The following is a 17,303-nucleotide window of genomic DNA, read 5'->3' as shown; positions in this document are numbered from 1 at the left end:
CCGTAATGTGCAAGTTTACTGACTAATCGTTCGTGCGGCACCGTGTCAAAAGCACGGCTGAAATCGAGGATACCCATGTCTACTTGCAACTTGTTGTCGTGTGCTGACACAAGGTCGTCAACGGTGAGAAGCAGTTGGGTTTCACAAGAATGAGCTTTGCGAAATCCATGCTGAAACGTTGTGAGAAGATTGTATTTTTCAAGATGGTTCAGAATGTGTCTGCACAGGACATGTTCCATGAGTTTAGAAATTACACAAGTCAGAGATACTGGCCTGTAGTTGCCTGGATCGTGTACTCCACCCTTCTTGAAGACAGGTGTTACCATGGCCTTGGTCCAGTCTTCGGGTACACATCCACGTTGCAGCGACTGGTTGAAGAGTGCTGCGAGTACAGGAGACAACTCGCCAGCCAGCTCCTTGAGGACGCGATTTGGGATCTTGTCCGGGCCGGATGCCTTGTGTGGCTTGATAGCATTCAGGAGTTTGCGTACACCGGCCGGATGCACTGTAAGATCCGAGATTGGTGGGTGTGAAGGGCCCAACCAAGGGACACAGCTCAAGTCCTCTAATACGAACACAGACTTGAACTCTTGAAGCAAGATGTAGGCTTTGTCTTTGGCATTTGAAAACAAGTTTCCATTATGCTTAAGGGGTGGAACACCAATAAAGTCTTGACGTTGGGCTTTGATGAACTTCCAGAAGGGTTTCTGGCTCCCTTCTTCTAGTCCCTCTTTGATAGAACTGTGGATGTACTTGCCCCTGGCGCGCTTGAGGTCACGTGCTGTCTCTTTTTTAATATGGCGAAATTGTTCCTGGTGTACTGGATTCTTGGATTTCTTCGCCTTCTTATAAAGACGGTGCTTTCGCCTAGTCTTGCGCTTCAGTTCTGCGTTCATCCATGGTAGATGCTGACGCTTGGACGTGGTCTTTGATGGTATGTGTGAAGAAACAAGGTCAAGGATTTTGTTCTTCAAAGTTGTCCAGTTCTCCTCGACAGTGTGTTTGTTAATACTGTTGATGAATTCTTGGGCAAAAACGTCAAAGAGTTCTCTAATCTTGCCCCAGTTGGCCTTGGAGAAGATGTAGATCCTTCGCGGAGCCTTCTTTGTGTAAGTTGGGACGATATCGCAGTCAGCCACGATGACGTCGTGGTCATAGGCAATGCCAGGAAGAGTTGTCAGTGTTTTTACCAAACTCGGTTTAGATGTAACAAAGAGGTCCAGCAGGCGACCAAACCTTGTCGGCTCACGCTGCATCTGGGACATACGGTTGTCATTAAAGATGGAAATGAGACGCTCAGACGGCACCCGCTCCCGGGAGTTCCTAGGAACAGATTCTGTTTCCCAGTCCACGTCACCCAGGTTGACGTGGACTGTTGACGTGACGTTCAGGCTATTTCAAATGCTTCAAGTATGAGATGATAAAAATGTGCCATGAAATGGCACAAGTGTCAATATTAGGCAGATTTCCTCTTCTAGAATTTTACCTAATGTTTCATGTTGATTTCAGACAAATTTCCAAAACACTACAACAAACAAAGAAATCATACATCTATGGAAATTGACCACACACTTTTTTGTGACGCTTCACACTTAAATAGCTTCCTTGCAGCGGCATAATTGGCAGAACACAATGGAGGTATCTGTATCTGTATCTGTATAGCCGGTATAACCGCCTTTCGACTCTTCGCAGGCACGCGGCGCGGCGGCAGCTGGCTATATTACACCGATCGACTTGTTACACCTAACCCTTGAACTTCTAGCTCTAGACTTTGTTTAAAGCTAGGTAAGGTTGCAATGCCTAAAACATGTACCATCATCCTTTTCCTTGAGGATGTCTCCTGTGGACTGTTTGACCCCGCCGCTGATGAAGTCAATACCAGTGGAGTAGTTCTTCTTGTTCTTCCCTCCAAAACTGGGCCTCTCATCATCATCACTGTCATCTCGGGCCCAGATACCTGAGGTAAAAGATGACAACTTGAATACTTTTTTTTTCACAACTGGGAAACTCTTGAATTTCATCAAAATTTCTGTTAAGTCTTGGGCATGGACATATTTTCATTACTTAATTAGGTAAATAAACTAATAAAATTGTCAGTGGATCGAAGGATACTACTTCATCAAGTACAAATCCTGTCTAGTCAAATTCCATCATAAAATGCCCACAGCAATTTAGAAAAATCAGCTTTTTCAACGGTCAACATTGCATCAGAATTTTGCCTGTTGCAGACAATATTTTTTCCGTCATAACATGTGGAAACTACAGACTGAGTGTTAGTTATATGCGCAAAGACGACTTTATAATATGAGACATTCTGCAGAAGTGCTATGCACAATGCATTACAGGTTTCAACGGTGCTGCACCAACATGAGGTTATTGGGTTGGACTGCTCTACTTCTAAGATAGGGGGGTTTGTTGCAGGTAGTGGACAAATGGTTCACAGTGGGTGCATACATATAAGTTATAACACCTACCGTAGATGTTGTGCTCCTTGCTGGCCTGATATCTTTTCCTCGCTAACCCTGAGGACAGGCCGAACTCCAGGTCCTCATCCGTCACCTCAAAACGCTCCACCTCGTGGTCCGAGTCGTATCCCGCCGCCATGGTGACGGCAGTGGTTCTCTGGATATCTACCTGTGAAAACAATGTAACAAAAGACAACTGATGATGTGTACTTCCGACATGCCTAAACAGGTCTCACCCTGCCTCAACTGACTGTGTCCGGGCCTAATATATATATATAAGTAACTAGAAAGGTAACATTTGCAAAGCAAATGCATAATGTTTACCTTCATGGTCAGACAGGAGTCTACATCCCTGCTGCTTTAAAACTGCAGTTACCATGGTAACAGACAGTCTGCTTCAGGTCATTGGCCAGGTCAAAGGTTAGTGTTTGGAACAGAAGAAGCAAAAACAATATGTTTCCTTCGATAAACATTTAACTTATGCAGTGTTGCAAGGGTTATGCAGTTAAATAATAACCCAGTTATAATATTTTTTCAACATGCCCCCCTCCCCCTTACATCCACGACGTCTGCCCTACGTCCGGGAGATCGAGAAAAAAACCTCTTCGGCCGACATTACCTCCACACAGAAGCTCCAGGGGTCGGGGATTCTATACAGACTCACACTAGGCACCCGAAGAAGACACCAAACGTCTGCTTTCACGACATTATTCACGACATGTGATGTTGTGAAGCTTGAAGCATGGATCACGAACACAAAGCTCTTTTCCTGTCGTTTGTAAAAGAACCGCTAGACGTAGCTTGAAGTTAAACCGCACCAACATGCTAACAAGTTAAAGATTTGACAGATATAGAGTCTGTAAAATGTTTGGTACAGAAAAATATTGTCTTTACTTGTTAAATAAAACAGTAAGTACACGATATTGTGAAAATGCGACATTAATGGAGTAAATAAACGGTTTTATTAAATTCTTTACGTTTGTTCACCGTGTGTGCTGTACACGTAGCACTGGTCCGGCTATCTGATATTTTTGTCGGATCAACTTTCAATATTGTTTGTGGTAAGTACTGGTTAATGTTCATGTTATTTTACACATGTTATAGAGCTGCACCAGATTTCTGTAGCACGAAAATCTCACTTATTTGGCATATCAGTGACTGGGGATGTTGATTTCTTGAGTAGAAGTGGGGAGGGGGGCAGCCATCTTGCCGTCTGCAAAAAATATGTAAAGATCAAGGTTTAATCTGATTGTTATGTAAAGAAATGTGTGACCAGTCATATTTAGATATAAACTGTTTTTGTTGGCTGACATTGGTTGATGTATTTGTGTCATATTCAACACATTCACCTGTTAAAGTTAACAGCTAAAATTATAGCTAAATTTATGGTTAAATAAATTGTTAACTAAGTTAAAATTTATTTATTTGCTTGGACTTTTATATAATAAGACCTCAACTCAAAAATGAAGTGCACCTATATCTTAGGCAACTTCGTTTCTGTCTTTTTGCTTTTTGCGACTTCATGTATTCAGTAAAATCTGCTCAAGTCCTTTACCTGGCCAAATATGTGACAAAGATTTTTGACTTCATCTTGTTGACTTCATCCAGGCTGCAATATACCTGCTATCTTCTAGTGGTGCTGGCTTAAACAGTGGTGGTGGTGTTCTTCGGTACCTCTCTGCTACTTCTCCCTTTCTGTCTCCTGCAAGTTGCACCCCAGTGGTAACAGAACTTATGCCCTATCAAAAATAACATGGGGACAACAGAACCTGTATGAAGCGTCGGCCCCACATCCATGCTATTGCGGCGGTCCAGTCACGACAAGATGGCCAAAGCGATGGCGGGCGGGCGGCGGGCGCGGCACACGTCGTGGAATGCGCCCAACGCGGAGCTGGGGAACCTGTACGTGTTCGGGGATGACGTGGAGGAGGAGGAGTTGTTGGAGGAGGACGCGATCGAGATGAGACCGCGGGGGGAGAGGCGGCGGGAAGAGCGGGGACGGAAGGACGAGAGCGACACGGTGCTACTGGACAGGACCATCATGCCGGGGGACACGCTACAGACGTTCGCACTGCTGTATGGATGCACGGTAAGATATAACTTCTGCATTGTATCGTAACAATGGCATTTCATGTGTTTATTTACCTTCGCCAAGAAGGTTATGTTTTCAGCAGCGTTTGTCCATTTGTTTGTTTGTTTGTGAGCAGCATAAATCATGATGATATTTGTTGCGTGGATAGGGTGGCCCCAAATCTCAAAATGTTAAGATTTTGGGGCCCCTGGCGGCTTTCCTTGGTAATGCAGCAAAACTTGCGGTTTTGATATGTCATGATCTAGACATGCTAGGGTGACAAATTTTGCATGGAAGATAGCTCTTGTGCTCAGGAAAAAGTGTCATTAGTTTAGTCCCCATGGCAGCTTGTTCCAGGCTGTGTTTCTACTAGTACATATATTTGGGCTATATTTGTTGTTTATGACAGTGGATAGTGTGTGGATAGTGATAGTGTGTTGTTTATGACAGGAAGTTAAATGCTCATTTCCTTTGCAGCTTGCAGACTTGCGCCGTGCAAACAACCTCATGTCTGATCAGGACTTCCACGCGCTGAAGACGATAAAAGTTCCCGTCAAGCGACACGGACTTCTGACGGCGCGGGAAGAGGAGGACAGAAGAAGGCGTCAGTTTCGCCGTGCGGACAGCGACATTATAGAATACGGCCTGGACGCCCCCGGAGAGGGGACGAAGGCGAATGGACGCGACGCGTATGCAGAAATGAACGACATTCGCGGTTACCTGACTCAGATGGACGAGGAAATGGACAGAATACGACGCTCCACGCCGGAGCGCGAAGAGACGTTTGAACCGTACGAGACGCGGGCTTCCCTGATGGAATGTCGGAGATACATCAATAGAGAAACAAGCAACGGGGCGGACGGTGGCATCAGATGGTGGATGGCCCTTCTGTGTATGATAATTGTAGCGGTTGTCTGTCCATTGCTGTATTTCCTGTACTTCCACAGTAGGAATGATGCAACAAAGAAACCATAGGTTCCCAGTACTTGTAATTAATTGTATAGTGTGTAGTTTTCCTTCTTTATGGACATTTTTAGTGCTGCCAAATAGCCACAATAAAAGTGTACAATGAAATGTATCATCAGCTATCCTGTGGTATTAGCTGTTCTGTACATGTCTTGGTATATCACAGTTTTCATCCTGCTACAAATGATAACACTAATATTGATCTCTACACACCCCCAAAAATGGCATAACAAACCACTTGACTGACTTGCTATTATCAGAATAGGATATCAAAATCTTCTCCTTGTTTTGGGGTAAATCAAATTAAGCCCAACTTGCTGTTTGGTACACTCAATATCCTTTTTACCTCTTTCACAATCACAGCCTTGTTTTTTCCTTGATTAAAATTGTTCTGAAAACTATCTTGTAACTATTAACCTACCTTTCATTTTCAATTATTGTCTTCTCTGTGAGTTAGGCAGTATCTGAAGGAGGTGTTTTTTATTTCAACTGTACACTTCAAGAAAAGTCCTTTTGGCATATGTGGTAGCACACAATTACAGTTTTTAGAAAGACTTTAAAATTGAATGAATCAGTGTTGTGTCACAAAAAGTTGTTGCATGTTTTCTGTATGTACATGTTATTATTATTATTACAATAGCAACTTACAATTGCAAATGCTTGTTTGAATTTTGATACCCAATCTTACACATGTACTACACATAGAGCCACCTTCCTGTTTGTGGCTGTGATTGTTTCTGAGCTTTTGGCTTATTTTGAATTTACCTCAGATTGCTGAACAGCAGACTTGGGCAACAAGTATTGCTACAGTTTGAAAGAAATGCCATACGCAAATGTCATAGCAAAATCTCATATATAGTTGGCTTTGGATTAAACTCACTCTCAGTATCAAAATTGATGCTGACTATCAAAAGAAAAAAAAGGGGGCACATTTGATATAGTGTTGTGCTTTTGACTTGTTTCCCCTTTTGGCAATGCTTAATGCTGACTTTTGTTAAAAACCATGTTTTGCAACATGTACAGAATGTGTGCTTCCCGTAAGGTCTTCGATGCAATGATTTACTTTAATTGTTGTGATTGCATAACATTGCTTTACTCAGGTAAGGTTATCTACATTATTGTGTATGAGGAAAGACTTGGAAATGAACACAGCGTTTTGGATTAGTTATTACACTGTGAGAAATGGTCAAATTAATTAAAGGCATCCAGTGTAGTTTTTAGGGCTTGGCCACCAGATTTTTCAGAGCCAATATTCGAATTCTAGTCATTTGTCTACATACTGAGTTGAAACCACACTGTATCCCAATGTATATTAACCCTCAATGGAGCAAAAAGTGCCCCAATTTCTGACAGAAAATAGTTACTGGAAGGGCCCTGGGCTGATTTTTAAGATACCACCCAGAAAATAAAGGACTCATCTTTTGGTATGGTTCTGCAGTTTTTAAAAGCCCAAGGTATGAAATGTTGACTCAAAAGTGCCAATGTAAAGCAGTTCATGTACACTGTATGTGTCAATATCACAAAGATTGCCTTATTCAGAATATTTCCAGTTTTGCTGCCCTGAAATTGCATTGGATGCCTTTAACATTGCATAATGCAGTACTACACATCTCTGCTGTCTTACATGTACATGTAGGCCCCCTAGTCCTGCTATATGAGGCCACACCAATTAAAATTGTTGGTTCTCAGATTTTCCAGAAAGAGTATGAAGTGGCGGGTAGAAAAAAAACAACCTAAAAAACAAAAAAAGCCTATACATCCTATGATAGCCCCAAATGCTACGATAGGAGCCATGAAGCCAATGTACCAGGCTGGTGTATAATTCAATGAATTTTTAACTTTTAATCAAATCACAGCACTGATAGTTGTAAGAAAAACAACTAGGAATAAAAAAACTTTCTCCAACTGTTGGGCCCAAACATACCAGTAGCATTTGGAGATTGATACAGACCTTGTCTGTATCAATACAAAATAAAGAGTGATTCCGAGAACTGTTCACTAAATTGGTGTGGCCTAATGTGCAACAGAATGTATAACTTAGTCTATAAACATCTGTGAACCAGCCTTCCTGTATCAGGAAGTCTCTCCACCTAAACATGTACACTGTGATTATAAAGATGAACATCTTCAGTGAACGAAAAAAATCTCTTGCATATGGCAAAAGCCATATTTTACAAATGCTATCAATCTCTATGCCCTGTTATTTTTTAAAATGTTGAATTGTCCTTATGAAAGTATTTGATCAGAAACATGTGAAGTACAAAATTTAGATATCTTGTATAAAGGAAATGTGATGATTTGTTTCTTGAGTAGATGGATTTATTATTTATCCAGAAGTTGCTGCAGAAATAGTATCTGGAAACCCGTTTGCAATGTAGGTGGGAGAAATTGTCAGTTTGACTCTACATCTAAATCAAATTTTGGTGTCTGTTTGTTTGAAAGTCCCATAATTGTAACTGAAATTGGACATTTTTTCTGACTTTTTAAAACGCGCTAAGTGGAAGCAGACCGGTAGATTACTTTGAGTTTTCCAATACGTTTCAGGCATTATTGCACAGTTTAAGAGTACAGGATACATCTAATGCCAGTTAACTATGGTCTAACTTCTCAGTAAAATATTTTAGATAGGACAGGGATATGAAAGAAAAGCTTATCACAAATGGCTGGATAATCACTTTGGGGCCAAGTAATTTTATGAAATAATATGATAATAATAACTGTGACTTGAAGCTACACAGAATCTTTTGAATCACTTAAAAAATGAGAAGCTACATGTATGAATGGTTTGTATCATCTCATCATGATTCTGATACATGATATCATGTACAGTACTTGTACATGGGTCGTCCCATTCTAATCTGAATTCTCACCAAGCTATATCTAGAGGATACCTTTGACATGTATTTATGAGACTGTATAATGGAATAAAAAAGATTTTATCATTAAATGTTCAATGGTTTCATACTTAAAGTACTACAAATACATTTGTTGTCAGTGGAATATTATTATATATTTACTTCAAGGAATCCAATGCAGTTTCCGGGGTGGCAAAACTGGACTTTTAAAGTTAATTTTCTGGTCTTTCTTTTATTTCATACTTGAATCAATCGCATTCCATAGCATACTGATATCTGTGTGCCAAAAATGCGATGTCACTGATGGAAACGGTTGCTTGATATAGCTACATGAGGCGTCTCAGTCTTTATTTTTTGAGGCCCATAGATAGCTAGAACCAGCCTACCATACGAAATAATAATAAAGAGATGCCTCATATAGCTACATGTAGTTTTGGGCTATTTCAAACGCTACGAGTATCGAATGACAAAAATGTACTAAGAAATGGTAATAAGTGTCAATATTAGATTTCCTCATCCAGAATATTGTTACCTTTGCCAAGAAATGGGAGCATCGGTGACAATTTCTAGAAGGGGAGTAGAGAAAGATGCTTTGCTTCATATGTACATTATCTTTTTGCAAACTTGAGGGACAAACATAGAATGGGACTGGGGGTTATCTTATCTTGACTGTAGCTCCAATACAAACAATAACGTTTATTTTAGTCCTGTATGTGTGCTATGAATTCCTAACTCCCCTACATGTATGTTCAGCACATGATACATCAACATTATATGACACTTCTAAGGTCAAAAACAGCTTTATTTGACAATCGCCATGGTTTGTTGTAAGGAAAAAAATATGTAAGAACAAATCTCATCAATGCTTTAAAGGGCATTGAATTTGGCATGTACATGTACATAGCATGTATTACAGATGTCTCACAAATGGGAGGCTATAACTTTCACAGACGCCTCCTTGGTCTCATGTACTGCACTAAGAGTGGTCATAATGGCACCTTTATAAGATCTGCACAGTTTACATGGCACTGAGCACGACATTGCTGAGATAAAATCATTGTATTTTAATCTTCATTATACATTGTGATGTTACTTGTATGCTACAAATTTAAAGTATGCGTAGTTCTCAAACTGACAACAAATCATCCAATACAGGTACAAGCTATAGGCGCTTGCGTCCACCTTATTACATTAATAGATGACATTCAAACATCAGCAAATATTTAATATACTAACAACAGCCTGCAGTATACATAGATGTGCGTGTAATAATAACGTTATCAACAACAGTTAAACCTGTTCACATCTTTCAAAAGGTGGACACATTTTCTCACTAATCGACATACATTTGTATATACACTGTATATGTAAGACCATTTACAATTTATCACACTGCACCATATACCTTTTTATAACCTAACAAAGCAGTCTGTAACAAGCAATAATCCCACAGCCAACTTAAAAACATGGTGTTTATATTTGGCAAGCTCATAGTTCTCTAGCATGCTTGGTATAGTGAAAATAGTAATATCAGTTCTGAAATATATGAAACTGTCAGTCGAGAAAAAAAAATACAGAGAAAAGCACTTAGATATGAAAATATATTGTAAACCAGAGCCAAAAATTTCTTTCTTGCCATGTATAGATTTTTTTTTCAAGAAAACCTGAATTGGTTTGGCCTCAGAAAGGTACAGGACACCAAGAGAAAGTAATTTTTGATGAATACTATAGTAAGTAATTTTCAGTTGGAATGTGTAAATCTCCTATCTGTATCTATATTGATAAGTAAGTATAATTGCCATTTTAATAACAAAGCTTGGCAAGATAAGAGGTTTTATTGTTCTTTGTTGGAAAAATATACATTTTTCTTCAAACAATGCATCATAGCTCTTTTAATTACTGCTATGTAATTGCACATGATGGCAAGATCAAGTTTCTCACATACACTACAATATCTAGACTTCAGTCAACATCAAGGGATTTCTAATTGCAATTCCCGATAGAGCACTAAATACAAATGCATAGCAGAGCAACAAATTCTACAAAAGTCTATTTTGAACATGAATACAATCATCAAACAGCAGAAGTCATGTCAACCTTGGACGTAAAAATAGTTTGCCATTCACACAACACGCTAACCAGAATAATCCTCGATTCTCTATCCCTGGGACAGTGTGGTGGGTTTCTATAATGTAGATCATTCCTCTATATGATCTCCACGAATGTTAGACGAATCAAACTCGGCCCAGTCAACTCGGCCCAACACCCTGGTCAACTCAGCCCACTGGTCAACTCAGCCCACTGGTCAACTCAGCCCACTGGTCAACTCAGCCCACTGGTCAACTCGGCCCAATATCCAGAGACAGCAACTACTAGTAACTGAAGGTAACAAACAGTCACACACAGTCTTCTCTGCAGTCATTGGCACTTGATCATTGGAAATGAAAGATATCTATTTCAAGTTTCAAAAACCCAAAAGTCAACTGTTGAAGTTGTCTGACAAAGATATTTGGTCTCTATAAAAATCTAAAACTCGCATTGATTGCTTCTATAAGTGCCACCAGAAGTCAACAGTTCAAACTTGCCGGACAAAATAAACAGAATATTCGTTTATGAGAAAATGTAGGACACTGCTTTTTATTCTGTTGTCTATTGTGAATATCCGGCCCAGGGTTTCGGGCCGAGTTAAACAGGGCATTGGCTGTTGGACCAAGTTGACCTGGGCATTGGGCCTAGTTGACCAGATTTGCAATGGGCCAATCAATAATCCAAGTTGTCCTGATGATAACTGTCTCTGTGTAGTCTGGTCCGACTGCTCAGGGTCTGGCCATGACAAATCCCAGCCCGATGGCACACAGGGCAGCAGCCGAGGCCCCCAGCACCACACCCCACTTCCACATCTAACAAAAGGACAACATATCATGGATTAATCTTCAGACAGATGCACTAGAGATGTACCACAATACTGTATATTATGCCATGAATAGATTCAACAGGTTGGTAAGTCACTGAATAAACAGAAACTAAGCAATCAAGCCAACATTTCAGTGACCGTCTGTGACCCCTATTCTGTCACCTGCATGTACAGAAGGTGACAGACAGTCACCAAAACATTCACTGTATAAAACATTACTGATTGTGTGAAAAGGAGTCTTTTTATTCTGTACTGTATAAACTGTTATCTGCTAAATGACAGGGAAGGACATGGTCTGGAGGAAATTAAAGGAAAAGAAGGGTAGAACAATTTTGTTGTTGTTTTGCATTGTTTTGATATGTATACACACATACACATGCAAACACACACATGCGCACACACACACACACACACAGACACGCACACATGCAAATGTACACACACATGCAAATGTGCACACACGCGCACACGCAATAAGGAAAGCAAATACACTTTGCATAGTTGCACTTACATTTGCTGAAGAACCACCAGCACTAGGAGAGTTGCCGATGTCTCCCATCATTTTCCGGTACATGTGTCTCTCTCTCTCCTTCTGGGACGTCTGCTGCTTTACTAGTTTGGACAGTTCATTGTGGATGATCTAGAGGAACATAATAGGAAAATACACAATGAACATATCACTAGTATAGCAGAAAATGTCTTTAAAATGGCTACGGGACACAAGACACAATAGAGACATTTCTAAACAAAGGCGACATTCAGAAAGACGTGAAGTTTACTGAAAAATGACATTTTGTTAAAACTGGAACTAGACATTTTAATATCCATACTCTCCTCACATGTCATGTAGTCACTCCCCTAGGAGACAATCCATTATTTAGCACAATGCAGGCTTCAGCTATTAGTGTCAATAAACCTATTAGCATCTTCCTGATAATTAACTGTCTAGATTGCCTTTGAAAGCAAGTACTTTGCATGATACTGGGGCATGTTTTTCATATGGATGCAAGTTTTTACAGTTTTTCCAGACATTTTTTAAATTGGAAACACAAAAAAACAAGTCCTCGTATGTAAAAGACCCGTATATAATGACACAAGGAAGACATTCATTTTCAAGAATGTCATAGTCCAGTAGCCTTTTTATAGTCTAAGATATTTTTGGCTCTACTATTGATAATGACTACCGGTAATAATGGATCACTGTAGACTTAACCCAAGATTTTGGAAGCCTAGCTTAGTAGCCCTCAGTCTTCTGGAGTCTACAATTAAGTAAAGGTATAGCAGTCCGACTTTATTCTCAACTTAATGCTTTTTCAAGTAGCTACGAGTAATAGTGCAATGTAGCTTTGCTACAGCTCGCGTTTTATAGCCAAGCACACCAAGTCACCCCTACTCTTCTCCATAAGTGTGTAGGGTTTTTTATGTGCTAAGGTTTGGTACTCGAGGCTCCCTCATACACAGGGCCGCCGGCTTTACCTCTCCATCCAAATTGACTGCAGTCGCTCACAACATGTCTGAGGTGAGGCAACCCTAGGATCAAACTCGCGCCCGTGGGTCCACGGAATTTGACACATATAGCCAACCAGCATGATTATGTTACCAACTGCACAATTAATAATTTGAAATGATCACTAGCCGCAAAGTTGAAAATTCTCCCCCCCCCCACCTTGGTTTCAGGCTCCAGACTAATAGCCTTCCGTAGGCAGCTGATGGCTCTGTCCAGATTTCCCTTCCCAGCATACACCTGGAAAAAAGTACACTTAGTGATACTTCTCAAAGTCTGAATATGTTGCAGGTAAAACTTGCCTGGTGCAGATAATTTAATGACAAATAATGTTACAATGTGCTGGTATGCAGAAAAAAGTATTTCAAGCCCTGGCAATGTACCATGCTCAGAGAATCAGAAGCACACCTTTCCAAGTCTGAAGAGCCCCTTCACGTTGTCTGGATGGATGGCCAGGACTGCCTCACATGACTTCTTGGCTGTGTCATAGTTCTTTGCCTATTGTTGAAAAAATGCCAATACATGAGGTACAGGGAATCATTATAAGCACATCTGCCAGTACACAAATCCAGTATTTTTCTTTGTTGAAGAAATGAAAAATAAGCAATTTAGATGTGTGACAAGCTCTTAAAAAGGAAGCTTGCACCATGAAAGCACCCAATAAATTTAGCCATTGTCACTGCCCAGTTTGTAACTGTCAGCAGTGCTGTACACATGGGGAGAGGTTGAGAGAAGGTATATCCACTCCTCACAACACTTCATTATGGTGTTGAGACAACAGACAAGACATGGATATGCACATGAAACATAAATGTCATCTTTAACTAAACAACATGGGTATAGAGAAATAACTATACAGGCACACTCAGCCTATCCTGGTAAATTGGACCTTTGGGTGGTCAGCTCTTCAGAACTGGTTCCAGCATTGCAACTAGCCACCAAAAGTGTTTCTATATTTCTAGACACTCTAGTCTCATACCTTGAGCTGAGCAGCAGCCATGTTGTTATAACTCTTCAGTCTGATGTCATCCATCTGTTTTACTATCTCACTGTCTGTCTATGAAATTTAAAGAAAGCAGAGAAAAATTCAATGTGAGTCAGAAATAAAAGTACATGGGATTCAATCAATCTTCAAGAGTGGCTGACACAATTACAGAAAATTCTATTGTTTCCTGAACCTTGCCTTGAACTTAACATTTATAGATCAAGGCATCCAATGCAATTTTAGGGACTTTCAACCTCAAGGTCGATTTTCTGGTCATTCTTTTAATGTAGTAAGTTGAATCAATCCTATTCCATAGCATACTGATATCTGTGAGGCAAAAATGCAATGCTGCTGATGGAAAACGGTTGGTTATTTTGTGTCGTAGTCTGGTTCTTGGGCAAGACACCTCGCGTAGCTTGTTTGTGGGCTATTTCAAATGCTTCAATTATGAAATGATGATGAAGATGTGCTAAGAAATGGCAGCAAATGTCAATATCAGATAAATTTCCTCATCCACAATATAGTTTTGTTTTACCTTTCTGAAATTGCATTGGGTGCGTTAATCAATAGCTACAATGACACTATTCTGTCTGTCACAGACAACACTGTCACAAATTGAATATATTTTGCTCTTAAAATGTATTAACATGTTCTACCTCGGGTTTCTCCTTGGATGGTGATTCAAGTATCTTCACAGCCCTGCAAAAAAAGACAAGAGAAAACCTGTTTTGCCATGAAGTTTTAATTTTAGGAATATCTATAAAATACATTATGCAGTATAGTCACTTTGAAAAAATAGTGCAACCTTCATATGTTTGAAAACTGTAATATCTCTAAATGTATTATTTATGGTTGAGGGAGAGCTACAAGTACATGTATACAAATACACAATATATCTAACCCAGACCCAACTTACTGTTCATAACAGTGACATGCCAGCATGTAGTCATTGCGGCTATACCACCAGTTCCCTCTTTCTCTCTTCTTATCCCTGAGGAAAGGGCAGTTTGTCACATAATGTACATATGTAGTGTGTATATAGAATACAACAAGATGTGTTCTGTATCACCAGAGGTACCAGCCTGGCCACATAGATCGCCCGATGCTGCAAGGCATGATCTGATAGGGGAGAAAACACGCCTTTCAAAACAAAATGAGCCAAAATTTGGTATCCCTAAACAAAAAAATGCAATGACATCAATTCCAACGGCTGAATCCGTTGTTCAAATTTTTGAACCTGGTGCACATAGCTCACACCTTCAAATTCTTGTATGGTACATTTGGAAGCCCGTGTGGACTGTGATAACCAAATAGAACCCCGGGCTGTACCGCTAGTTATCACACAGGCCGGAACACTTGTATCAAACGTTATCACAGCCCTAAGGTATGACATAAAACATAATACAGTCAGCATGTCTTTCTTTTGACATTAACTGTTGAGTAATTTATTTATTTATTCATCTTAAGGACGTATGGGTTGTCCCTTTTTCCAAGGGAGCCCAATTACAATGACAAATAACATATAAAATACAAAAAGTAATATAACATAAATAGATTAACATAAATTATATAAAAATACAATAATAATCGATGGTCATTATGGTCATTATGGAGGTCAGAGGTCAAAATTCCAACTTAGGAAATAATAAAACATATGATAACTGAGAGGTCAAAATTCTACAGTCCAACCTTTGCAAAAATATTCTACATGTAGAAGATAGTCCAATTTATAGACATGATTAAATAATTTATTAGATCAAGTCAACCCTAGATGACATGCTTTTGCAAAGATTAAGTTGCATTTACAAAAAACAACTATATTTTTAGGGCAGCATTGTATTTTGTTGTTACCCAAGTTTGCACTTGTCTTCTGCACTCATAGTGAAGAGGTCCGGCTTGTTCTCTGCATTCAGCAGCTGCAACTCATAAGTGATGGTAGCATTTTCTGGAATGTCTGGTTCTCTGCAATAAAATAGGGAAACATGTAACATGGCTGACAAGTTTCCACAAATACATGTAGTTTCATCAGGTTGGTAGACTATAGGATATAAGGGTATCTATCAAAAGAAAACCCCTACTAGTATATCCTTGAGGCTAACAAGTTATATATTACAAGTATGTTATACATTGCTTATCACATTGTTTGTTTGGGGTAGGCCCTTTGAAAAACCACCTAGGTTTCTGGCCTACCCCGCATATTCTCTGAATGTTATTATTTGATTATGAATTTTTTTAATACATGTGCAAATAATAAATAAACAAATAAACAAACAAAACATTTTCTTGTTTCTTTTTGTCTGGAAAAGCAGTAAATGTGGTTACAATGACAAAGAACTACACTTTGATTTAGTAGTACAATGTAGATACAAATATCAAATAACAATAAACAGCATCAGGTTTGGTAAATGATATCGCCTTGCTGGCACTTAGCCTTGATTAATCTCATATTGAAAGTTTTCTAATTTCTTGATAATACCCCAATGTTCTTACCTTCCGAGAGCTCCATATGCGTACAGGGCATCTACAATTACTTCACATGTCTCTCCCATGCCCATAAGTGACACACAGAGATCCCAGGCTATGAAACAGGAGAAGAAAACACTTTGTCAGGACCGAGAATATAATTAACATCGTTGCTGTTAACTTTGTCTATAGCTCATCTGGTGTACCTGGTGAATACAGTCATAAATTCATAGCAGCGTTTTAGTGTCTGTGCTTAAGATTTCATACAGGTACCCACATACCAAATATCATCACAATCCATAAAGGCCTTCTTAAGTTATGCTGACCACAAGCTTAAGTATGCAGAAACACACACACACATAAGCACACACACAAACACAGTCAGTCCAAAAACAATTTTGCTATAGAGCTAATAAATTAAAGGTAACATAAATGCGTTATGCTTACCTTTGCATATGGTCAGTGCTCTGTTAATTCTTACTCAAACACATTTCATATATTTGGTGACCATGCAACCCCTCTTGAACTCAGTTCTGCATCTAAATCCCTCCTGCTTATAAATTGCAACATGATGTAACCAAACACCAGTTACCATGGTGACAGATGTCTGGTTCAGGTCATTGACCTTATTTGTTTGGATAAGAACAAGAGGAAACAGAGCAAACTAACAGAAGGAAAACATGAATATTTGACCTTGCAATATCAAACTGTTAGTAATAGCTCAACATATTCTATACCTTGGATGACATCTCCCTCCTGCAGTCCAAAAGTGATCTCGTCATGCTGGTCCACCGTCGTGCCATCCTCTAACCTCCCCCCTGCTCCAGATGGTCACCTCCTGACCTGGGCGGGGCCGGGTGCTCTCATCCCCTCCCTTCACTATCACCTACATGTAAGGGACAGGTGCACTTATTAGTCATTAGATAGCTTTAAACAATGTTTAGAGTTAGATGTTCAAAGGTTAGGTGTGACAAGTCGTTCGGTGTAATGTAGCCAGATGCCGCCGCGCCGCGTGCAAAGCTGGTGTGTTATGCCGAAGTATACAGATAAAGACACAGATACAGATTATTAGTAGTGGAC

The 17,303-nt window shown here is 39.8% G+C and overlaps 3 protein-coding genes across 4 annotated transcripts in view; 1 reads left to right on the top strand and 2 right to left on the bottom strand.

The window, feature by feature from the left end:
* The window catches only part of LOC109466295 (tuftelin-interacting protein 11-like), a 17,166-nt gene extending 13,898 nt beyond the window's left edge, over positions 1-3,268 (bottom strand). The window contains exons 1-3 of the mRNA XM_019764003.1: positions 3,085-3,268; positions 2,475-2,634; positions 1,814-1,957 (exon numbers count right to left, since the gene is read on the bottom strand). Coding sequence (XP_019619562.1) covers positions 1,814-1,957; positions 2,475-2,604 — 274 coding nt within the window. The 5' untranslated portion in view covers positions 2,605-2,634; positions 3,085-3,268. The remainder of the gene's footprint in view (positions 1-1,813; positions 1,958-2,474; positions 2,635-3,084) is intronic.
* A 177-nt stretch (positions 3,269-3,445) lies between these two features.
* Positions 3,446-8,444, top strand: LOC109466310 (lysM and putative peptidoglycan-binding domain-containing protein 4-like). 2 transcript variants are annotated; one of them, XM_019764023.1, is made up of 3 exons: positions 3,446-3,526; positions 4,232-4,554; positions 5,014-8,444. In XM_019764023.1, the coding sequence occupies exons 2-3, from the start codon at positions 4,261-4,263 to the stop codon at positions 5,509-5,511; spliced, it is 792 nt and encodes a 263-aa protein (XP_019619582.1). In that variant the 5' UTR covers positions 3,446-3,526; positions 4,232-4,260; the 3' UTR covers positions 5,512-8,444. The 2 variants fall into 2 exon arrangements, with proteins under 2 accessions (XP_019619582.1, XP_019619581.1); XM_019764022.1 differs by having other exon boundaries at positions 3,452-3,526; positions 4,074-4,554.
* A 386-nt stretch (positions 8,445-8,830) lies between these two features.
* Positions 8,831-17,303, bottom strand: part of LOC109466286 (peptidyl-prolyl cis-trans isomerase FKBP8-like) — a 13,546-nt gene continuing 5,073 nt past the window's right edge. The window contains 11 exon segments of the mRNA XM_019763994.1: positions 8,831-11,257; positions 11,783-11,911; positions 12,938-13,015; positions 13,184-13,273; positions 13,755-13,832; positions 14,417-14,459; positions 14,677-14,751; positions 15,612-15,722; positions 16,251-16,338; positions 16,961-17,039; positions 17,041-17,109. Coding sequence (XP_019619553.1) covers positions 11,174-11,257; positions 11,783-11,911; positions 12,938-13,015; positions 13,184-13,273; positions 13,755-13,832; positions 14,417-14,459; positions 14,677-14,751; positions 15,612-15,722; positions 16,251-16,338; positions 16,961-17,039; positions 17,041-17,109 — 924 coding nt within the window. The 3' untranslated portion in view covers positions 8,831-11,173.

The sequence above is a fragment of the Branchiostoma belcheri genome, unplaced genomic scaffold (assembly GCF_001625305.1).
Source record: "Branchiostoma belcheri isolate BF01 breed outbred unplaced genomic scaffold, Haploidv18h27 scaffold162, whole genome shotgun sequence".
Classification (NCBI taxonomy): domain Eukaryota; kingdom Metazoa; phylum Chordata; class Leptocardii; order Amphioxiformes; family Branchiostomatidae; genus Branchiostoma; species Branchiostoma belcheri.
The sequence above is the reverse complement of the archived record's forward strand: the minus strand, read 5'-3'. Positions and strand labels throughout refer to the sequence as shown.

Excerpts from the sequence above, each read along its gene's own strand:
- LOC109466310 (XM_019764023.1), top strand. The coding sequence starts at position 4,261 with ATGCTATTGCGGCGGTCCAGTCACGACAAGATGGCCAAAGCGATGGCG. Across the intron at positions 4,555-5,013 it reads CACTGCTGTATGGATGCACG|CTTGCAGACTTGCGCCGTGC; the intron begins GTAAGATATAAC and ends TTTCCTTTGCAG.